General features: G+C 36.8%; 1 protein-coding gene across 11 annotated transcripts in view; it reads right to left on the bottom strand.

The window, feature by feature from the left end:
* HERC1 (HECT and RLD domain containing E3 ubiquitin protein ligase family member 1) overlaps window positions 1-21,679 on the bottom strand; it is a 191,398-nt gene that overhangs the window by 134,277 nt on the left and 35,442 nt on the right. For all 11 annotated transcript variants that reach the window (XM_037155568.2, XM_037155565.2, XM_037155574.2 and 8 more), the window contains 2 exons: window positions 8,846-9,801; window positions 2,184-2,279 (listed from right to left, as the gene is read on the bottom strand). In XM_037155568.2, coding sequence (XP_037011463.2) covers window positions 2,184-2,279; window positions 8,846-9,775 — 1,026 coding nt within the window. In that variant the 5' untranslated portion in view covers window positions 9,776-9,801. The remainder of the gene's footprint in view (window positions 1-2,183; window positions 2,280-8,845; window positions 9,802-21,679) is intronic.

Raw genomic sequence — 21,679 nt, 5'->3', positions numbered from 1 at the left:
TCCCTAAACTTGGTTGTGTGAGGAGGTACGGCACATCCAGCTAAACCTCCATCTTGGCGGAAGTCCTTTAAATATATTTTATTAATTATGCTACTACAGTTGTCCCATTTTTTTCTTCCATTTATTCCCCTCCGCCCTGCACACCCCTCCCACCAGCATTCCCCCACTGATACCCATGGGTCATACATACAAGTTTTTTGGCTTTTCCATTTCCTATACTATTCTTAACCTCCCCCTGTCTATTTTGTACCTAACCATTTATGCTTCTTATTCCCTGTATCTTTTCCCCCATTCTCTACCCTCCCCCCTCCTTTCCCCTCCCCAAAGATAATCTCCATGCTATCTCCATTTCTGAAAGTCTGTTCCTGACCTAGTTTGCTTATTATTATTTTGGGGTTTTTTTTAAGGTTCAGTTGTTGACAGGTGTGTTTGTCATTTTACTGTTCATAGTTTTGCTCTTCTTCTTCTTCTTAGATAAGTCCCTTTAACATTTCATATAATAAGGGCTTGGTGATGATGAACTCCTTTAACTTGACTTTATCTGGGAAGTACTTTATCTGCCCTTCCATTCTAAATGATAACTTTGCTGGATAGAGGTCCTTGCCTTTCATGACTTGGAATACTTCTTTCCAGTTCGTTATTACCTGTTAGGTTTCTTTTGAGAAATCAGCTGATGGTCTTACAGGAACTCCTTTGTAGGTAACTGTCTCCTTTTCTCTTGCTGCTTTTAAGATTCTCTCCTTATCTTTAATCTTGGATAATGTAATTATGATGTGTCTTGGTGTTTTTCTCCTTGGATCCAATTTCTTTGGGACTCTGAGCTTCCTGGACTTGCATGTCTACTTCCTTCACCAGATTGGGAAAGTTTTCTTCATTATTTTTTCAAGTAAGTTTTCAATTTCTTGCTCTCCTCTTCTCCTTCTAGCACCCCTATGATTTGGATGTTGGAATGTTTAAAGTTGTTCTGGAGGTTCCTAAGCCTTTCTTCTTTTTGAATTCTTGTTTCTTCATTCTGTTCTTTTTGAATGTTTATTTCTTCCTTCTCCAAATTGTTGATTTGAGTCCCAGTTTCCTTCCCTTCACTGCTGGTTCCCTATATATTTTTCTTTATTTCACTTTGCATAGCCTTCATTTCTTCCTATATTTTGCAACCATACTCAGTCATACCTGTGAGCATCCTGATTACCAGTGTTTTGAACTCTGAATCTGATAGGTTAGCTATCTCTTCATCGCTTAGTTCTATTTTTGGAATTTTGATCTGTTCTTTCATTTGGGCCATATTTCTTTGTCCCGGTGCACCTGTTACGCTGTAAGGGTCAGAGCCTTAGGTATTCAGCAGGGCAGGGTAACCCACATGGTGCTGCTATATGTGGGGGTGGAGTCCAAGAGGGAACAGTGCTGCTTGCTCAGCTCTCAGCTGGCTTTCAGTCACTTCCCCCACTACCCACATGCAATCTTTGTCCTTCTTGTGGGTGGGCTTGTGTATGTTCTAGGACCCAGTGGGCCTCACCCAATGAATTCTCCTGTGAGGCTGGGAGTTTCTCCTACCACCACAACCCCCACAGATTATTACAGCCAAAGGTTTTGAGGTTTTCTTTTCCTGTACTGGAACCCTGGGATGCCTGGTCTGTCTTGCTCCCCAGTTGTCCCTCCCAGTTTATCTGCACGCAAATGTGGGACTGCCAGCTGCCACCTTGCTGCACATCCTCTCCACCCCAGCTGCCTGTCTCCACCCCTCCAACCGGTCTTAATGTTCCTTCTTTAACTCTTTGGTTATCGGACTTCCACACAGTTTGATTTTTCTAGCAGTTCTGGTTGTTTTTGTTTCTGAATTGGCTGTTATCCTTCTTTTGGTTGTGCAAGGAAGCAAAGTGTATCTACCTATGCCTCCATCTTGGCCAGAAGTTCCTGTATGTCTTTCTATACCTGTTTTACTTATTTTTTTAAATTAGCTACCTTCACATGATACAAAGCTCGAAATAAATAAACAGGTATGCACTGAAAACTATGTCCCCCATCTCTGGTTCCAGAAACTCCAGCTCCACTTTCCAGAGACAATCAGTGATGTCACTTTCTTTTGCATCCTTTTGAGGGGATGAACAGATATTTTTAAGGGATAAATACATGGTACAGCATTTTAACACAAAGTAATTTTCAGTGTAAAAGCCATGATTATTACATACCTCTTCAAAGAGACATAAAGCTGCCTCATAGAGTGAGCACAAGCCATCAGATGTTCTGGTTGGTTCCCTCCACTGACTCCGATCAGCAGATGAACCCTATAATTATAACATTGTGGGAAAGAAGAGAGGTATATGCATTAAAATCACTTAACTAATCCACAAAAACACTTAAGGGACTATTTATATGATTATGTGCATTAAGATCAAATCCAAACATTAGGTCATGAAACCAACTTTTACATATAAATGTGAAAACACTAAATTAAGTGCCAGTCCCTCACTGATGACCTCATTAAATATTGATTTTTTCCTAAGGGTCGCACAACTTGACCCAGAAACAGTCAAGGAAGCAGAATTTTGCCAATTACACATTCTTTGTGGGTAGTTAACATCCAATAAATGAGGGTTCCAGGAAATAAGCTATTCCCCTGGGACTGTCTTGCTCATCAAATAGAACATATCCGACTTGATGACCCTGATCAGAAAAGAAAGTCTGGCCCTCCCTTTTTAGTTTCAGCACAACTAAGGTCCTACAAGTCAGTTCATGTAGCTATCTGACTACACTAGCAACAAAGCATCTTTCCTAGCACAGCTGAGGAATCATAGTACCTTTCTGAGACTAAATGCCTATTCTTCACAGTATGGCCCAAAGGCTCTGACCAGAAATCATTCTCTCATTGAAAAATGATAAACCAGAAAGTGAACTTGACCTTCATTGCTCCTTCAAATACCCATATTCTTTTTTTTGGAGTCTTTTTTTTTTAAATTTTATTTAGTTATTTTTCAAGTACAGTTTTTTGTCTATTTCTCCCATCCCAGCCCCCCCCCAAATACCCATATTCTTAAATCTTTAGATCACTAATATCAAGTTCTTTCTCTAATAATTGTGAAATTTTCATTAGTGGCTTTATTTTAAAGGATACTGTATTATAAAACTGTTTTTATAATATAAACAAATATGTAATGTGGCAGATATACCTAGAAAAGCATATCCTCTACTGTGGAAGAATGGTTGGCCTAGATGCCCTGTAAGATCCCATCCAATTCTGAGATTATTACTTTATCAACTCAAACTATTTTAATGAACACAATTCCTAAATAATGAAAGAAATGAAAATGTTGGCTATTTTTCACTGAGGCACCAGGTACTAACCTACTGTTACCAAAACAATTTTTCCCTTTAATTGTTTAGGTGATGCTTCCCAAATTTTAAAGTAGATATGAAATATCTAGAGATTTTGTTAAAATACAAATTCCAAGTCAATAAATATAGATGGGGGCCTGAGACAATGCATTTCTTAGCATCTCCCAGGTGATGCCAGTGCTGCTTGTCAGGGGCTCACACTCTGAGTAGGAAGGCTTCAGAGAGCCACTTGTAGGTCTGGAGTCATACCAGAAGCTGAGTGTTCAAAATTAACTAGTCCTTAGACATACAAGGCACTGGTATATCAGCAAATACTTCGGGACACAGACTCTCCAAATTCCATAACTGGTACGAACACAATTATAATCTTTGGCTCCATTATTTAAAGGCCACTTCTATTGATCACCAAGCTGACAGCAGAGGAGGATCAACAGCCTATTGTGTACCTTTTTAGGGGCTGTCACCAAGATCATCATAATCATTTTTTTAGGCCTTTCTACAGTATAGACGAAAATGTTAAAACTACATAAAGTCTTCATAACAGACAGACCTGGGTTTCATAACAGACAGACCATCACTTATTGGCTGTGTGACTGAAGGATAAGATCCTTTATCTTAGACAGAAATAATGTCTATATTATTTAGGGCTGTTTAGAGGATTAACTGAAATTATGTATAAAACATGCTTAACACAGTTCCTACTATATAATAAGAACTCAAAAACTGGTCGCAGTAATTGTATTTTACATCATATAAACTGAGGGGGGAAAAGAATATACAAGGAGTCTTTAATAAATTCTTGCTAAATTAAAAAAAAAATAAAATATTCTTCAAACACTGTCTGCAATGACTGCCATTATTTTCTGTTCTTCTAAAAATGTCAATATTTAAGAGACTAGTCCCAATCAATTAGGACTAAAGAAATCTCTAGTCTTGGGATGATAAACACACAATGCAGTGTACAGATGATGGGCTATGGGATTGTGCACCTGAAACCTTTATGATTTTGTTAACCAGTATTACCCCAATAAATTCTATTAAAAAAGGAAAGAAAATAAAAAAGATCTCTAAAACCCATTTTATACTGATTTCTTAGTGTGTTTTGTAAACATACTATACCATTTTTAATTAAATTTTGAAAGATATAACACAATAAATGTAAACTTTATACATTATTAACATATCACAGAAAGTTCAATGGTCCAGAGATAAAGTAGAAATTCAAATAAGAAATCAGTGGTTTCACAGGTCTTCAATTTAATTACCTTCCTCTTAAATACCTACCATTGAAAATAATGTAATACCTTTTATTGTTTCTAATTTGTTCTTTTAAGATATTCAGGCAAGAACAAAAGGCAGGATGTAGTACATTTACATTCTTGCTCTCTGGCTTGATTCTACTTAAAATTGCTTCAATGACTCCCCAATGCCCAAAGGATCAAGTCTCAAAACCCCACATAGCATGGGATACAAGGTCCTGCCTAACTTGGCAGCCTTATGTCACCCCATTCCACCCCACAGATCCAGGGCTTGCTTTTCTGCACCGAGTCACTTTGTGAATTCTGGTCCTCTCATCTAAAAAATTCTCCAGTCCTCCCACAGACACATGTTTGTAAGCAAACGCTTCCTACTTTTCAACAAAGCTCAAGGGTCCTTCCTCCAACAGGCAATTTCATCCCTTTGCCTCCTGCCCTCCTACTGTGTCCCACCACCTCCACCCTTTTAGACATCTACTACAACCCATGATCATCAATTTGAAATGTCCGTGCATCTCTCTTTCCTTAAACTGTGAGCTGGCTGAGAGCATGGATGCCACAAAGCTTATGCACCTTTTTAACCTAATGCCTCAGTGTTTGGCACACAATGCCTAGTAAATACCTAGTGACATCAAATGTCAATGTTTTTATTGTTTATGTTTAGAACTCAAAGATGTACACCAACATTATTTTCCTATTCTTTATTTAAATGTAAGTAAATGAATATCTTGTGCACTCCCACTCAAATACGATTTATTACATGTATGGGTAGCAGAATTTAAAAATCACATTAGTAAATACAATTTACAGACTGAACTTATTTTTGTTAGTCCTTATGCCAGGTACTCAACTGATGGTTATATGTCTCTCTCTCTCTAACTCCTAGGTTGGGGATAAGTTTTATCCCAGTTGTTCAGGGTAGAGAAACTTGAGACGGAGACAATCAGGTTAGGTAGTAGTCCATTGCACCACAGAGGTTCTAGATATCCACTGAGTTCTCAGACACTATTGTAAAATGTAAGAAGCACAGATTCTGAAGACCAAGAGCATCAGACTCTATTGCTTACTGTGCAAGAAAGGAATATTAAATATAAAATTCAATTAAATAGCCATTTCTTTCCCCTAAAACCAATCTGAGGTTTAATTAAATTCAATCTAATGCAGGCCTGTAGTGACTTCGAGAGAGCCAAACTAAATCAAACAAACATTCAGAATTCTTCCCCAGAATAGATCCAGAATTCTGAGAAAAGCAATGTAGTTTTCCTAAATTTCCTAAAACAACCTAGTCCTAATACAGAGCTTCACATTCTAAATTTGTATTATAGGGTACAGCCTCGGAGGGTAAGGAGGCAGGCCCTCTCTGTCTAGGTGTATTTGATATTTTTGTCAAGGAATGAAAGAGGCCAAGTGGAAAAAAATAGGAAACCAGCAATAAAATGAGTTTATTATATTTTCAATCTACTTTAAGGCAGGTCTTCATGGAAAAAAAAAACAGATCAATTAACATGCACAAGGGACATAAAAAAAAAGATGGGCTTTACAGAGAGATTCAGCATTGGAGAAAATAATTAACACTGTACCTGGCCCCTAAGTGCTTAATCAAAAGTACACATTATACTTCTAGTTCTTCTGCCAAACAGATGTGTAACTTTGGATAACTGCTAGTTTCTTCATCCTTAAGATAAGCAAAAATAATATCCGCCTTACAGAATAACAAGATAATTGAATGAGACGGTTCATATCAACCACCAGGTAGGTAGTAGGCACACAACAAGGTTAGCCCTCCTCCTCCCTAACTGCAAGTATTAGGAAGCAGTTAATAAAGGAAGCCAAAAAGGAATGAAATGGCTTACTATATGTTCATTAAATGAAGATTAATACACATTATAGAGGTAGGTAAGTTATATTCTATAAATATTTCTTAAGCTTACGAAGCCATTTAAACTAATAGCCAAATAGGCATACAAACCTATTTCCAAATGCTAAAAGATAATGAGGCTAAACAGATACTAAGGAAAGCAATCTTGTTTCCTGGGGCACCTGCTTCCCAGTAAGGTATAGTATTGCAGAATTCTTCCCCACCGTACAGGGAAAGGTGAGGAAGAAGCCTCTGACTTAAGAGTATCTCGCATTTTGTGTAAGAAAGAAAATACACCATGAGCAAGCACATAATCATGTAACTAGATTGTGCAATCATTAACATATTTTCTTTGTAACAAGATAATACAAAATACATAAACTGTAAAATGAAGAATGAAGCCACTCCCCCAGAAATACTAACACATGACTATGAATAGATACATTATTTCAGGTCATTAAATGGCATTACTTATTTGAAAGCAGTGTAAATTTACAGAATGTTACCAGAGAGTACTAAGATCAGAAAATAAAATTAGAAAAAGAGATGTGCAAGTTAAATGAGTTTAAACACTGAATACAAAAACAGAAAGAGGCCTAATTGCTTCTCGTAACTGTTCCCTCAAACCTCTTTTTTTTATTTTTATTTTTTTAAATATTTTATTTATTTATTTCTAGAGAAAGGGGACGGGAAGGAGAAAGAGTGGGAGAAACATCAATGTGTAGTTGCTCTCATGTGTCCCCTACTGGGGACCTGGCCTGCAACCCAGGCATGTGCCCTGACTGGGAATCGAACTGGTGACCCTTTGCTTTACAGGCCCGCGCTCAATCCACTGAGCTACACCAGCCAGGGCTTCCCTCAAACTTTTCTTACTTAGATCACTGCATCTCTAGTTCCTGGGTTCCACTTCAGGTGAAGACCACAGGGCCCTGCCAACATTTCATTCTTAACAAACCACTGTATGCTTTTCTTAATTTAATATTAAGAAATTCGAACTTTCAAAGACCTTATGACCCAAAATCTTCAACTACTTATTTACAGTAAAGTATTTTATAAAAAATGACTTCATTTTTTACCATTCACTATAAAACAGATGAAAATTAAATGCCCTCATTTTAAAATATATTCAATACTTGTTTTTATGAAACATTCCTATTAATGTAAGAGCTTTCCACTTGTTTTGGGGGTAGAGGAAATCTTGAAATATACATACAAAATTTATAAGTGGCATTTTTAGCTATTTTAACTAAATTTGTTCATTGATATTTGATAACAAAGGACGCCAAAGAGATCAATCACTGTAACCCAACTGAAATTAAGTCAGTTTATAAATGTTTCAGTCTTCACATTCTATATTTGTATTCTGTTGTTTTATTTTTTAATACCCACCTGAGGATATCTTTACTGACAAGAGAGAGGAAAGGAGAGAGAGGGAGAGAAACATCAATGTGAGAAAGTACCATTAATCACTTGTCTACCATATGCACCTTGACTAGGGATTGAATCTCAAACCTACTTACGTACCCTGACCAGGAATCAAACCCACTCCAACCATTTGAACTATCTGGCCAGGGCTAAATATATATTCTTAACTGAATTTTTATTCTTGGTTTTCACAAAGGTATTATGTTTCAGTTTTAAAAATTCTTGAAATTGATCACACTACACTATAATTTACTGTTTGTTCTTTAATATGGGTACCTGAGGTTAGTTTCTTAACAACAGTCAAGCAATTTTTTCCAGGAACAGAGATCTTTGCTTATTACCTAATTACTCCTCTTCATTCAGGTCTCTGCTCAAATGTCACAATTCAGAGTCCTTCCCTGACCACATTAACAGCACACCTTTCCCCTCTGCTGTCTGTCTGCCCGGAGCCTATAGTTTTGTATGATAGGTTCCCTTTCCCTAGTTTTATTTCTTAGGACTTCTCACTACCTGAAATTACATATATATTGTCTGATCCCCTTACTGAGCTTTATCCCTAGGGCCTACAATAACACCTGGCACAATGCTTAATAAAAAGTGAGGATAAAATTACAGGTTTTTTTTAAAAGACCTCTACCCTCATTTTACATGAGTTTACTACAACACAGCTAGTTGTTGTAGCTAGATGAAAAGCTAGATGAATTTCCCAAGTTCATATACAAAGCCATAAAACTAAAATTACAATCCTGACTCCTGATCCAATGGTCTTAACTGTACCAATTAGCCTGTCCTTGAATCACATGTTCACAACAGATTGTATAAAAGTTTCTTCACTCAAAGTATATAAAATATTTAAGTAACCTCACAATCATCAGAACTCTCGAATCATTCACTATTTCCACAAATTCATTTAAAGGCTTGGTTGACTTTTCCCAAAACTGTTGATAAAAAATTTTAAGTTTAGATTTATAATACATACCAAAGAACGTCTCATCTGCATTAATATCATCATAAAGCAGTCAAAGCTGATCATTCCTTCCTGGCTTGATAGTAATTTGTTTTTCTCCAAGGAACTTACAACTGCTGAAGCCCCTAAAGCCATTTCTATCCATTCGAGAAGATACCTCAAAGAGCCTCGCTGAGCTGCTAAACCAAGCAGCAATTCAGAAGCTAATCTACGACCTAAAGTGTCTGCTCCAGAATTGGGAATAGTGACTCCTTTCAGAAACGTTGTTACTTGTGATAAGCAGTCCAAGCCCATAGGAGGAATCTTGCTTTCATTGGCTAATGATAATGGTGGTAAAGAGCTCACAACTTCAATTGCAGTATGAATAACATCGTTGCAAAGACTGAGACCAGGTCCCGACACAGGCATCATCCAACTTTGTCTTAGAAGTGCAAATAATAAACTTAGACCAGTTCGAACACCCATTTCTATAAGTGCATCAGTGCTTGACCGGGGACGTTCACTAACAGAATGGACATCTGCTGAACCAGAGCTGCTCTCCGGAGAATGCTGCTGCTGTTTCACTTTGCCTTTGTCGTGGTATTTATTAGAAAGTGCATAAAAGACACGCTGGAGTACAAGCAGTCGTTTTCGAAGTGCCCCGGCAAATGGGGAATCTGAACATACCATCTTCGCTAGTGCTAGCTGGCTACTAAGAAGGGCATCCAAATAGTGGTCCTGCTCATCACTTGAAAGAGACTCACGTTCAAAGTCTGGTAGCTGCGGTCCTTTGAGGCACAAAACTTGTTGGGGTAAAGGTACTACTTCCTTATTACTGACCAGTTTAGAATATAGAACGGCAACCCCCTCTCTTGTAGCAATAGATTCACTGTCCTCTGTAATCCAAGAACTATTGAGGTGTTCAAGCCATTTCAGTTTCACTGGTGGAACCATAGTTGCCATGTTGATTTACTCCTTAGCCATTAGTCCTGCAGATAAAGAAGAAAAAGCAGTCAAAAACTCAGATGGATAATTCATAAAACCTTTTTAGCATCTATCTTACATTACAATTAGTGATTTCAAATAAAGTTCAGACTAGTTAACAGTAATGTACCATGGTTACATAAGATTAATAGTAAGGAAAAATGGGTGAAGGTCATATGGGAATTCTTTACTATCTTTGCAACTTTTCTGTAAATCTAAAACTATGCCATAATAAAAATCTTATTTTAAAAATTAGTTCTGGTCCTACGGTCAGTATAATACTGAGTTCTACAGGCTGATTACTCCCAAATTTGTATCTTCAACCCAGACCTCTTCTCTGAAGTCTAAATTCACATATACAATTGCCCACCTGACGTCTCCATGTAGCTATCTAATAGGCATCTCAAATTCAACATATTCAAATCTGAATTCCTAATCTAACAGTACCACCCCTCCTCCCAAAACTGTTCTATAAACTTCCTCATTTGAATAAATGGCAACTCAGTCCTGGCTAGGTAGGTTACTTGGTTGGAGCATTATCCTGATGTGCCTGGGTTGCTGTTTTGATCTCCAAACAGGACATACACATGGGTCAACCAATGAATGTGCAAATAGGTGGAACAACAGATCAATATTTCTCTCTCAAATCAACAAACAATTTTTAAAATAATTAGTGGTAACTCTACTCTTCTAGTTCCTTCAGCAAAAAAACTTGGGAGTAATCATTGATCCCTCCTTCTCTTATACTCCAAGTTTAATTAGTCAGCCTACTTTCAAAAAAATATCAAGAATCCAAATCATTCACATCCCCACCATTGCTAAAACCCTGGTCCAAGCCATCATCTCTTGGATCACTGAAGGAGCATTCTTACTGGTCTCTGTGACTGTACACTGAGGAACTACAATAACTACAAAACAAAAAGAATGCTTTTGTATAATTTGTTTATTGCTGTAGTCCAGTAATTAGCCAATGCTCAATATTTATTTTTAAAAAGTACTTAAAATACTAAGTCCTCTGGAATAAAATATTCACAAAACATATATCCCACAAAGCACTGGCATCCAAGATACGTAAAGATCTCCTACAATTCAATAGTAAAAAGACAACCTAATTTTAAAATGGGCAAAAGATGTTAACAAAATTTCACAGAAGATATATGAATGGTCAGTAAACATAAGAAAAGTAATTAACATCATTATTCATCAAAAAGATGCAAATTATAAACACAAAGACATGCTGTTACACACCCACAAGTATGGCTAAAACAAGTAAGACTGACAACACCAAATGTGAGCAAGAATATAGAGCAACCAGAACTCTCATAAATTTTTGTGGGAGTGTAAAAAGAAACAATCACTTTAGAAAGCTGTCTGTTAGTTCCTTACAAGATTAAAAATGTACCCCAAATTCCTCTCCTAGGAATTTACCCCCCAAAAAATACATGCTCATAAAGACTTCAATCAAAATAGTGGTTGTTGCAACCTGGCTGGGTGGTTCAGTTGGTTGGAGCATGATCCCAGCACAACAAAATGATGTAGGTTTGATCGCAAGTCAGAGCACATAACCTAGGTGATGAGTTCGGTCCCCAGCTGAGGGGAGTGTGGGAGGCAATCAATCAGTGTTTCTCTCTCACTCTTTCTCTCATAAGTGGCTTTATTTCAAAGAATACTATATTATAAAAATATTTATATTTCCAATGATCATATGGCAGATATGCCACAGAAAAGTATATCCTCTACTGTGGAGGGGTGGTTGGCCTTGATGCCCTATAAGAAAGATCCTGTCCAACTCTAAGATTAAGATTTTATCAATTCAAATATGCTACAAGATTGAGCCTTGTAAATATTATGCTAAGTAAGAGAAGCCAGACACAAAAGGCTACAATAAAGGCTCTATTTATATGAAGTGATCAGAATTGGCAAATACAGAGACAAAAAGAAAGTTAATAGTTGCCAGGGGTTGATGGGAGGGAGAATAAAGAAAAACCACTTAATGGAACTAGATTGAGATGGTGATAGCAAAGTATTGTGAATGTACTAAATACAACTGAATTATTTACTTTAAAATGGTGAATTGTATATTATGTAAGTTTTTATTCAATAAATTATTTTTTAAAGAATATGGAAGAAAGTGCTTCCCCCAAATCAATTTACATTACCAAAAGAAAACAGAATCAATATGGGCAATCAAATATACAACAAAGATATAAATAAATATACACCAAGTATGACTGATGAACCAAAAAATAAAATTACAGGATGCCATTACAGGTTCATCCAATTGGGAATTCAAAGAAAAGGAGTTCAGCCCTGACTGGTGTGAATCAGATGGGTGTCATCTTGCAAAGCGAAAAGTCGCCAGTTCACTTCCCAGTGAGGGCACATGCTTGGGTTGCAGACTAGGTCCCCAGTATGGGCCAGGTGAAAGGCAACCACACGTTGATGTTTCTCTCCCTCTCTTTTTCCTTCCATTCCCCTCTGTTTAAAAATAAATAAATAAAATCTTTTTTAAAAATTTAAAAATAAATTTAAAAGATACCGAAGTGGCTAAATTTAGTAGTTTCCAAAATATTTTAATATTTAAAATTAAATTAAAATGTAAAATTCACAAACTTTTACTGAGCACCCACTACATTTCAGATACTTTAAATTATCATAAAAATGCATAACATAGTTATTACTGGGTTGGCCAAAAAGTCCACTTAGGGTTTTTCATAAAAGACACATTTTTCATTTTCATCAATATTCTGAGTATGTTAGCTATCTCCCACATGGTATAATGTTGATTGCTCTCAATGTCTTGATTTGATTGCTATCAATTTCAATTGGTCTACTGGACTGTGGTACATCATCCAGTAAGAAATCTCCAGCACAAGACTCACAGACCACTTTTGACACATTCAATCAGTCACAGCACTTACTCCATACACTGCACAAATATTTTTTTGTTAGTTACATTTTTACCTTTCTTGAAATAATAAAGCATAATATGCCAAAAATGTTGTGTATTTGTTCCATCTTCAATATTAAAATGACGACATAAAAATTCACCAGTTTTGACCAACCCAATAACTCCAACTTTATTATTCTTTCTCAAGATTACTTTGGCTATTCAGGGTCTTTTGTGATTCCATATACACTCTAGGACTATTAGTTCTAGCTATGTGAAAATTGTGATTGGTATTTTAATACAGATTGCAGTGAATCTATTGATAGTTTGGGGTAATGAAACATTTCACTGATGTTAATTCTTCCTATCCATGAGCATGGAATATTCTTCCATTTATTTGTACCATCTTTCATTTCTTCAATGTCTTACAGTTTCAGAGTACAGGTCTTTTTATCACCTTACTTAAATTTACTTCTAGGTATTTTATTCTTACTGATACAACTGCAAATGGGATTGTTCTCTGGTTTCTCTTTCCGAGAGTTCACTATTAGTGTATAAAAATGAAGGCAATTTCTGAATATTGATTTTGTATCCTACTACTTTACTGAATTCTTTTATTAGTTCTAAGAGTTTTTCTGTGGATTCTTTCAGGTTCATATCAACTGCAAATAATGCCAATTTTACTTCTTCCTTTCCAATCTGGATGCCTTTTATTTCTTTTTCTTACTTATCTGCTGTGGCTAAGACTTCCAATACTATGTTGAATAAAAGTTCTGAAAGCAGAAATTCTTGTCTTGTTCCTGATGTTAAAGAAAAGCTTTTAGCTATAGGCTTTTCACACATGGCCTTCATTTTGTTGAGGTACGTTCCTTCTAGCCCCACTTTGAGTAGTTTCTTTTTTATCACAAATGAATGTTGCATTTTGTGAAATTCTTTCTTCATCAATGGGATCATGTAATTTTATCCTTTGTTTTACTCATGTGGTATATCATGTTCATCGATTTAAGGATATTGAACCAGTCTTGCATCCTGAAAATAAATCCCACTTATCATGGTGTATGATTTTAATGTATTGCTGAACGTGGTTTGCTACTACTTTGCTGAGGATTTTTGCATCTATGTTGATCAGAGATATTGGCCTATTATTTTCTTTTATTGTAGTGCCTGGTTTTGGTATCAGAGTTATTCTGGTCTTGTAAAATGAGTTTAGGAACATTCCCTCCTCTTGAATGTTTTTGGAATAGTTTGAGAAGGTTAGGTATTAATTATTCTTTGAACATTTGATAAAATTCACCTGTGAAGCCATCTGGTCCAGGGCTCTTGTTTGTTGGGAATTCTGTTTATTACTGATTTGATTTCATTACTAGTTATCAGTCTGTTCAGATGTTCTGTTTCTTCCTGATTCTGCCTTGAAAGACTGGATGTTTCTAGTAATTCATCCATGTCTGCCAAATTGTCCAACATTTTGGCATATAACTGTTCACAGTAATTCCTTATAACCTCTTTTATTTATTTCTATGGTGTCAATTGTCATTTCTCCACTTTAATTTCTAAGTCTGTCTAAAATTTTGTTGGTTTTGTTTACCTTTTCAAAGAATCAGCTCTTGGTTTCACTGATCTTTTCTGTTAGCCCCCCCCCCTTTTTTTTTTGGACTATTTTGTTTGTTTCTGCTCAGGTCTTTCTTATTTCCTTTCTCCGACTCACTTTGGGCTTTGTTCTTTTTCTAGTTCCCTTAGGTATAAGGTTAGATTGTCTGAGATTTTTCCTTTTCTGAGGTAGGCTTGTATTGCTATAAGTTTCTCTTTTCGGAATGCTTTGGTTGGGTCCAATAAATTTTGCATCAATGGGCTTTCATTTTCATTTGTGTCAAGGTTATCTTTTGATTTCTTCCTTGATCTCATCATTAACCCATTCATTGTTTAGCAACACGCTATTTAGCCTCCACATTTATTTTATTTTTCAGTATTCTTCCTGTAATTAATTTCTAGTTTTAGGTCATTGTCACTGCAGAAGATGCTTGATATGATTTCAATCTTCTTAAATTCATTGAGACTTGTTTTGTGGCCTAACATGTGGTCTACTCTAGAAAATGTTCTGAGTTCACTTAAAAAGAATGTAGATTCTGCTGTTTGGGGGGTGAAAGGTCCTAAAAATAACCATTAAGTCCATCTAGTCTAATGTGTCAGTTAAGGCCAAGAACTGACCTCTCTCCCTTCTACAGCTATACCTAAAATGTTCAATTACTAGAGGGAACCATGCTCCTTTCTATTGCAAGATCTGGGCACAGGTGGTTACCTCTACTTAAAGCCTGCCTTCTCCATCCTACCTTCTTTCACCCTATTAATGTCTGGTCTAGTTATATTTTTAAAGATTTTATTTTAGAGAGAAAGGAAGGGAGAAAGTGACGGAGAGAAACATTGATGTGTGAGAGAAACATCAGCTGCCTCTCGCATGCCCCCCAACTGGGGATCTGGACCCCAACCTAGCTAGGCATGTGCCCTGACTGGGAACTGAACCAGCAACCTTTTGGTTTGCAGGTCAGTGCTCAATCCACTAAGCCACACCAGCCATGTCTCCAGCCCAGTTTAAACAAGTTCTCAATTTAAACAGCTCAGTACCAGGAACATATTATATACTCAATATTTATTAGTTGAATTAAGTGTCACTTCCCCAGGGACACTGTATTTGACAACATCAATATGAGCCCAGGTCCCTCTTTTAAAATGCTCACTTAGCACCTAGTACTTTACTGTCACGGGATTTTGCACAGTTTACAATTATGTACTATTTGCATGATTATTTGTTTAATGTCCTCTCACAGTAGTCTATAAGGGTCCATAAGGGCAAAGACAGTTTCCATTTTGCTTATAATGCCAGTGCTCTGCAAAGGTAAACCACCTAGAGAGACCTCAATAAATATTTGCTGAATTGAGCTGAGAAATATGGATTTATGTGCTTCATTATTTGCATAAAATCTAATTTAAATTTAGATCTTATCTTACTCTGGACTGGTATAATGAAAGCACTTAAAAATAAGCGATTCCAAAGGTTTGAGCAGCACCAGGAGAGACCTGGTTGCCCGAAGTTGCAGAGAAGGGAATAAGGACTAGGTGGCAAACACACAGGGGCTGTAAGCACCCACAGGTGGCCTGGCCTCACACCGCCCTAGAAGAGTGTGCTTTGTGGAAGACACAGAGGCAACACCCGTAAATCCGGGGTGAGTGTGCACACCGCAGGAGGCCCAGAGCCCACAACCATAGGCCTGGGGTGAGCAGACACCTGGATCCCACACCCAAGGACCTGCATACAAGTGCCAGGCTAGGTCTGGGGAGAATGAGCAGCTAGCCCTGGGGAAGTACATGTGAGGCTGACTGAATGCTGAACAGGAAGGGAGAAAATACCAATTGCCCCTCAGCCTGCTGCAGCCACCAAGACCAGAAAAATTGGTTTGGCCAGTTTAAAACCAGCAAGAGGTTTTTTTGTTTCTCTTTTTTTTTTTAAGTAACTTTTTATTTTTAATTATTATTTTTATATCTCTCAATTCCTTTTGCTTCTCTTTCCTTCTTTCTAGTTTTATTCCTTCTTCCTTTCTTTCCAATTTTATCTCTTCTTCCTTGCTTCTTCTGCTTTTTTCCCCCTTTTTCTTTTTAAATACCCACAAGTGAGACAAAAAAAAAACAGAACTGTGAAAAGACCAGTTGGACCCAAAGAGTTGGATCCCAACAGCTGAGACAGTGAGAAAAATTTCACTTTGATATTACAGAGAACCTGCAAATTACTACATATTTGTAATATTATTTTTCATTATTCTTACATCTTGTATTTTAATAGTATTTTTGTATTCCTCTTCTTTAGTTGGCTGGTTATATTCTATCGTTTGACAGGTTTCTCCTGTTATCTCATTCATAGTATATTGCTAACTTACTGTCCTTCACTTCACTTGTGTTCCATCAGTACACTACTCAAGGGCCTATACTCCCTATTCTTATTATCTAGATGTCATAGATTCTGTCATATGATTGTTGCTCTAATATTATTATAAATAATAGCTATTCCATACAATTGTAAATACTACAAACACCCCTCCCACTTCCCGGTTTCCTGAACTCTATTACAGTAGTGGTTAACTCTATTCTCTCACACACTACACCTATTTACCATCCTTTACTCTCACCTTACCTCAGATGTGACCTCCCACAACCTCACTGCTTTCTAGATCCAACTCGCAATCCTTCCCTCCCCAACAAGATTTACCTTCTTTCCATCCTTTCTAAAAAGTGGCTAATTGAGTGGAATATCACGGTTAACACTATACATATCCAAAGGATCTTCTATCTCTTCTCTACCAGCTGCTACTGTAAATATCATAGAATACTCTCTTGCTGTCTTAAACCATTTTGCCTTACCCTCCAACTGATCATGCACACAAGAAAATGTAGACGCTATGAACACCAGGATACCCGAAGAAGACAGCGCCACTGAATCTCACAGGTGTTCTACCATAGAAGTTCACATCATAAACCCAGGGAGCCAGAACAGATCAATTTAAGAGGCTGAAGCTAACAAGAAGAGTCTCACAAACAATGGGAAGACAAAGAAATAATCCCCAAATGAAGTGAAAGGAGAAAGCCTCAGAAAGAATGCTAAATGAAATAGAGGCAACTCAACTATCAGATATTGAGTTCAAAGCAATGGTTATCAGGAAGCTCAATGAGCTCACAACAAATTACCAGAAACTACAGGGAAACTACAATGAACTCAATACAAATTATATCAACACGAACAAGGAAACAGAAACTACAAACAAAGGGCAAGAGGAAATGAAGAACACAATATCTGATCTGCAGAACACAGCATAAGGAATCAAAGGCAGGTTCGATCAAGTAGAAGTTTGGATTGGTGAGCTGGAGCACAAAGTAGAAAAAAAACACCCAGAAAGAGCAAGAAAAAGAAAAGAGGTTAAGAAAGTATGAAGAGGGATTAAGAGAAATGCAAGACAATATGAAACATAATAATATCTGTATAATAGGGATACCAGAAGGAGAAGAAGAAGAGCAAGGGATAGAAAACCTATTTGAAAAACTAATGAGGGAAAACTTCCCTAATCTGATGAGAGAAAAAGTCACACAAATCCAGGAAACACAGAGAGTTCCAATCAAGAGGAACCCAAAGAGGACCACCTCAAGACACATCATAATTAAAATGGCAAAATTTCAAGACAGAGAATCTTCAAGGCAACAAGGGAGAAACAGAAAGTAACATTCAAGGGAGCCCCGATGAGGTTAGCAGCAGACTTCTCGATGGAAAAGCTCCAAGCCAGAAGAGAATGGCAAGAAATATTTCAAGTAATGCAAACCATTACTAGGTTGTGAGGCCTACAACCTACGCTACTTTACCCAGCAAGGCTTTCAATCAAGATAGAAGGCCAAATAAGGTGCTTCCCAGACAAAAGAAGTCTAAAAGAATACACCTCCACCAAACTAGCTCTGCAAGAGATACTAAAGGGCCTGCTTTAAGGAAAGGAAGGAAGGGGGGAGGGGGAAACACAGGTACAAAAGTGGCAATGAATAAGAACCTATCAATAATAACCTTAAATATAAATGGATTAAATGCTCTAATCAAAAGACATAAAATGGCTGAATGGATAAGAAAGCATGATCCACACATACACTGCCTACAAGAGACCCACCTCAGGACAAAAGATCTACACAGACTGAAAGTGAAGGGCTGGAAACAAACTTTCCAAGCAAACGAACAGGAAAAAAAAAGCCAGGGTAGCAATACTCATATTAGACAAAATAGACTTCAAAAAAAAGGACCATAAAGAGAAACCCAGAAGGTCACTTCATAATACTCAAGGGAAGAATCCACCAAGAGGACATAAACATTGTAAATATATATGCACCCAACATAGGAACACCCAAATATATAAAGAAAATCTTAGAGGACTTCAAGAAAGATACGCACAGCAACACAATTATAGTAGGGGATTTTAACATCCCACTGTCAAAAATGGACAGATCTTCTAAACAAAATAACAAAAAAGATATTGTGGCATTGAATAATGCCCTAGATGAAATGGACTTAACTGATAATATATAGAGCCCTCCATCCCAAAGCAGCTAAATACACATTCTTTTCAATGCACACGGAACATTTTCAAAAGTAGACCACATGATAGGACACAAAGCACGCCTCAACAAATTCAGGAAAACTGAAATCATACCAAGCATTTTCTTGGATCACAAGGGACTAAAACTAAAAACCAAACCCAAGGAAAAAAAAGCAAAACACTCAAAATCATGGAGATTGAATAGCACACTATTAAACAATGAATGGGTCAAGAATGAAATTGGGGAAGAAATCAGTTACTGGAAACAAATGGAAAAAAAACTCACAAAAACCCAAAACTCAGGGACACAGAGAAGGCAGTTCTGAGAGGGAAGTTCATAGCAACACAGGTTTACCTAAAAAAGATAGAAACATTTCAAACAAACAACCTAACCCTACATCTACAAGAACTCGAGGAACAACAACAAAAACAGCCCAGAACAAGTAGTATAAAGGAAATAACCAAGATCAGAGCCGAATTAAATGACATAGAGACTAAAAGCACAATTGTAAGGATCCATGAATCCAGGAGCTGCTTCTCTGAAAAGATAAACAAAATCAACAAGCCTTTAAGCAGGCTCATCAAAAAAAAAAAAAAAAAAAGAGAGAGAGAGAGAGAGAGAAGACCCAAATACAAAAGACTGTAAGAAATTGCTATGAAGAACTGTATGCCAAGAAATTTTAAAACCTAGGTGAAATAGACAAATTTCTAGAAAAATATAATCCTCCAAAATTCAATGAAGAAGAAGCAGAAACCCTGAACATACCAATAACAGCAGATATCCAAAAACTCCCAACACACAAAAGCCCTGTACCAGATGGTTTCGCAGGAGTATTCTATAAAGCATTTAAGGAAGAGCTAACCCCTATCCTTCACAGACTATTCCAAAAAATCCAAAATGATGGAAGACTCCCAAACTCTTTTTATGAAACCAGCATCATCCTAATCCCCAAATCAGATAAAGACACAACAAAGAAAGAAAACTTCAGGACAATATCACTGACGAACTAAAATCCTTAACAAAATATTGGCAAACCGCATCCAACAATACATTAAAAAGATCATATACCATGACCAAGTGGGATTCATCCCAGGGATGCAAGGATAGTTCAATACTGGCAAATCAGTAAATATAATACATCACATAAACAAAAGCAAAGACAAAAATCACATGATCTTATCAATAGATCCAGAAAAAGCATTTGATAAGATACAACACCCATTTATGATAAAAACACTTAAGAAAATTGGGAATAGAGGGAGCATTCCTCAATATAATAAAGGCCATATATGAGAGACCTACAGCCAACATCATACTCAATGGGCAAAAACTAAAAGCTTTTCCATTAAGATCAGGAACAACACAACGTTGTCCATTTTCACCACTTCTATTCAATATAGTATTGGAAGTTTTAGCCACAGTGATCAGAAAAGAGAAGAGAAGAGAAGAGAAGAGAAGAGAAGAGAAGAGAAGAGAAGAGAAGAGAAGAGAAGAGAAGAGAAGAGAAGAGAAGGCATCCAAATCAGAAAAGAGGAAACATCTGTTCATTGTTTGCAGATGACATGATAGTGTACATGGAAAATCCTATAGACTTGGCCAAAAAACTGCTTGACCTAATAAATGAATTTGGCAAAACAGTGGGATACAAAGTCAGTATCCAGAAATCAAAGGTATTTTTGTATACCAACAATGAAACAGCAGAAGCAGAAATCAAGAAAAAATCCCATTCGATATAGCAAAAAGAAAAATAAAATATCTAGGAATAAACCTAACCAAGGAGGTAAAAGACCTGTATACAGAAAAACTATACAACACTGAAGAAAGAAATCAAGGAAGACACAAACAAATGGAAACATATACCTTGTTCATGGATTGGAAGAATTAATATCATCAAAATGTCCATACTACCCAAAGCAATTTACAGATTCAATGCAATACCTACTGAAGTACCAATGACATATTTTACAGACATAGAACAAACACTTCAAAAATTTATATGGAACAATAAACAGCCCCATATAGCAGCTGCAATTTTGAGATAGAAGAACAAAGTAGGAGGGATCACAGTACCTGATACCAAGCTGTATTCCAAGTCCACTGTAATCAAAACAGCCTGGTATTGGCATAAAAATAGGCAAATGGAACAATGGAACAGAACAGACAGCCCAGAAATAAACCCAAGTCTCTACGGTCAATTAATATTCAACAAAGGGGGCAACAACATAAAATGGAGTAAAAATAGCCTCTTCAGAAAATGGTGTTGAAAGAACTGGGCAGCTACATGCAAAAAAAATGAAACTCAAGCATCAACTTACACCATACACCAAAATAAATTCAAGGTGGATAAAAAGACTTAAATATAAGCTATGACACCATTAAAGTCCTAGCGGAGAACATAGGCAGGAAAATCTCAGATATTTCACACAGCAACATTTTACTGATATGTCTCCTACAGCAAGAGACATAAAGGAAAAAATAAACAAATGGGATTTCATCAAAATAAAAAGCTTCTGCACGGCTAAAGAAAACAGTATTAAAATAAAAACAGAACCAACCGTATGGGAAAATATATTTGCCAATGATACCTCAGACAAGGGTTTAATCTCCAAAATATACAAAGAACTTACACGACTCCACTCTAAGAAGACAAGCAACCCAATTAAAAAATGGACAAAGGACTTGAACAGACACTTCTCCAAGAAGGACATACAGAAGATCCAGAGACACATGAAAAAAATGCACAATGTCAGTAGCTATCAGAGAGATGCAAATTAAAACCACAATGAGACACCACTTCACACCAGTCAGAAGAACCATCATAAACAAAGCAACAAACAACAAGTGTTGGAGAGGTTGTAGAGAAAAGGGGACCCTAGTTC

The sequence above is a fragment of the Artibeus jamaicensis genome, unplaced genomic scaffold (assembly GCF_021234435.1).
Source record: "Artibeus jamaicensis isolate MK-2021 breed Jamaican fruit bat unplaced genomic scaffold, CSHL_Jam_final contig_548, whole genome shotgun sequence".
In the NCBI taxonomy this organism is placed as follows: Eukaryota; Metazoa; Chordata; class Mammalia; order Chiroptera; family Phyllostomidae; genus Artibeus; species Artibeus jamaicensis.
Note: the sequence above shows the minus strand (reverse complement) of the source record. Positions and strands in the feature narration are given on the sequence as shown.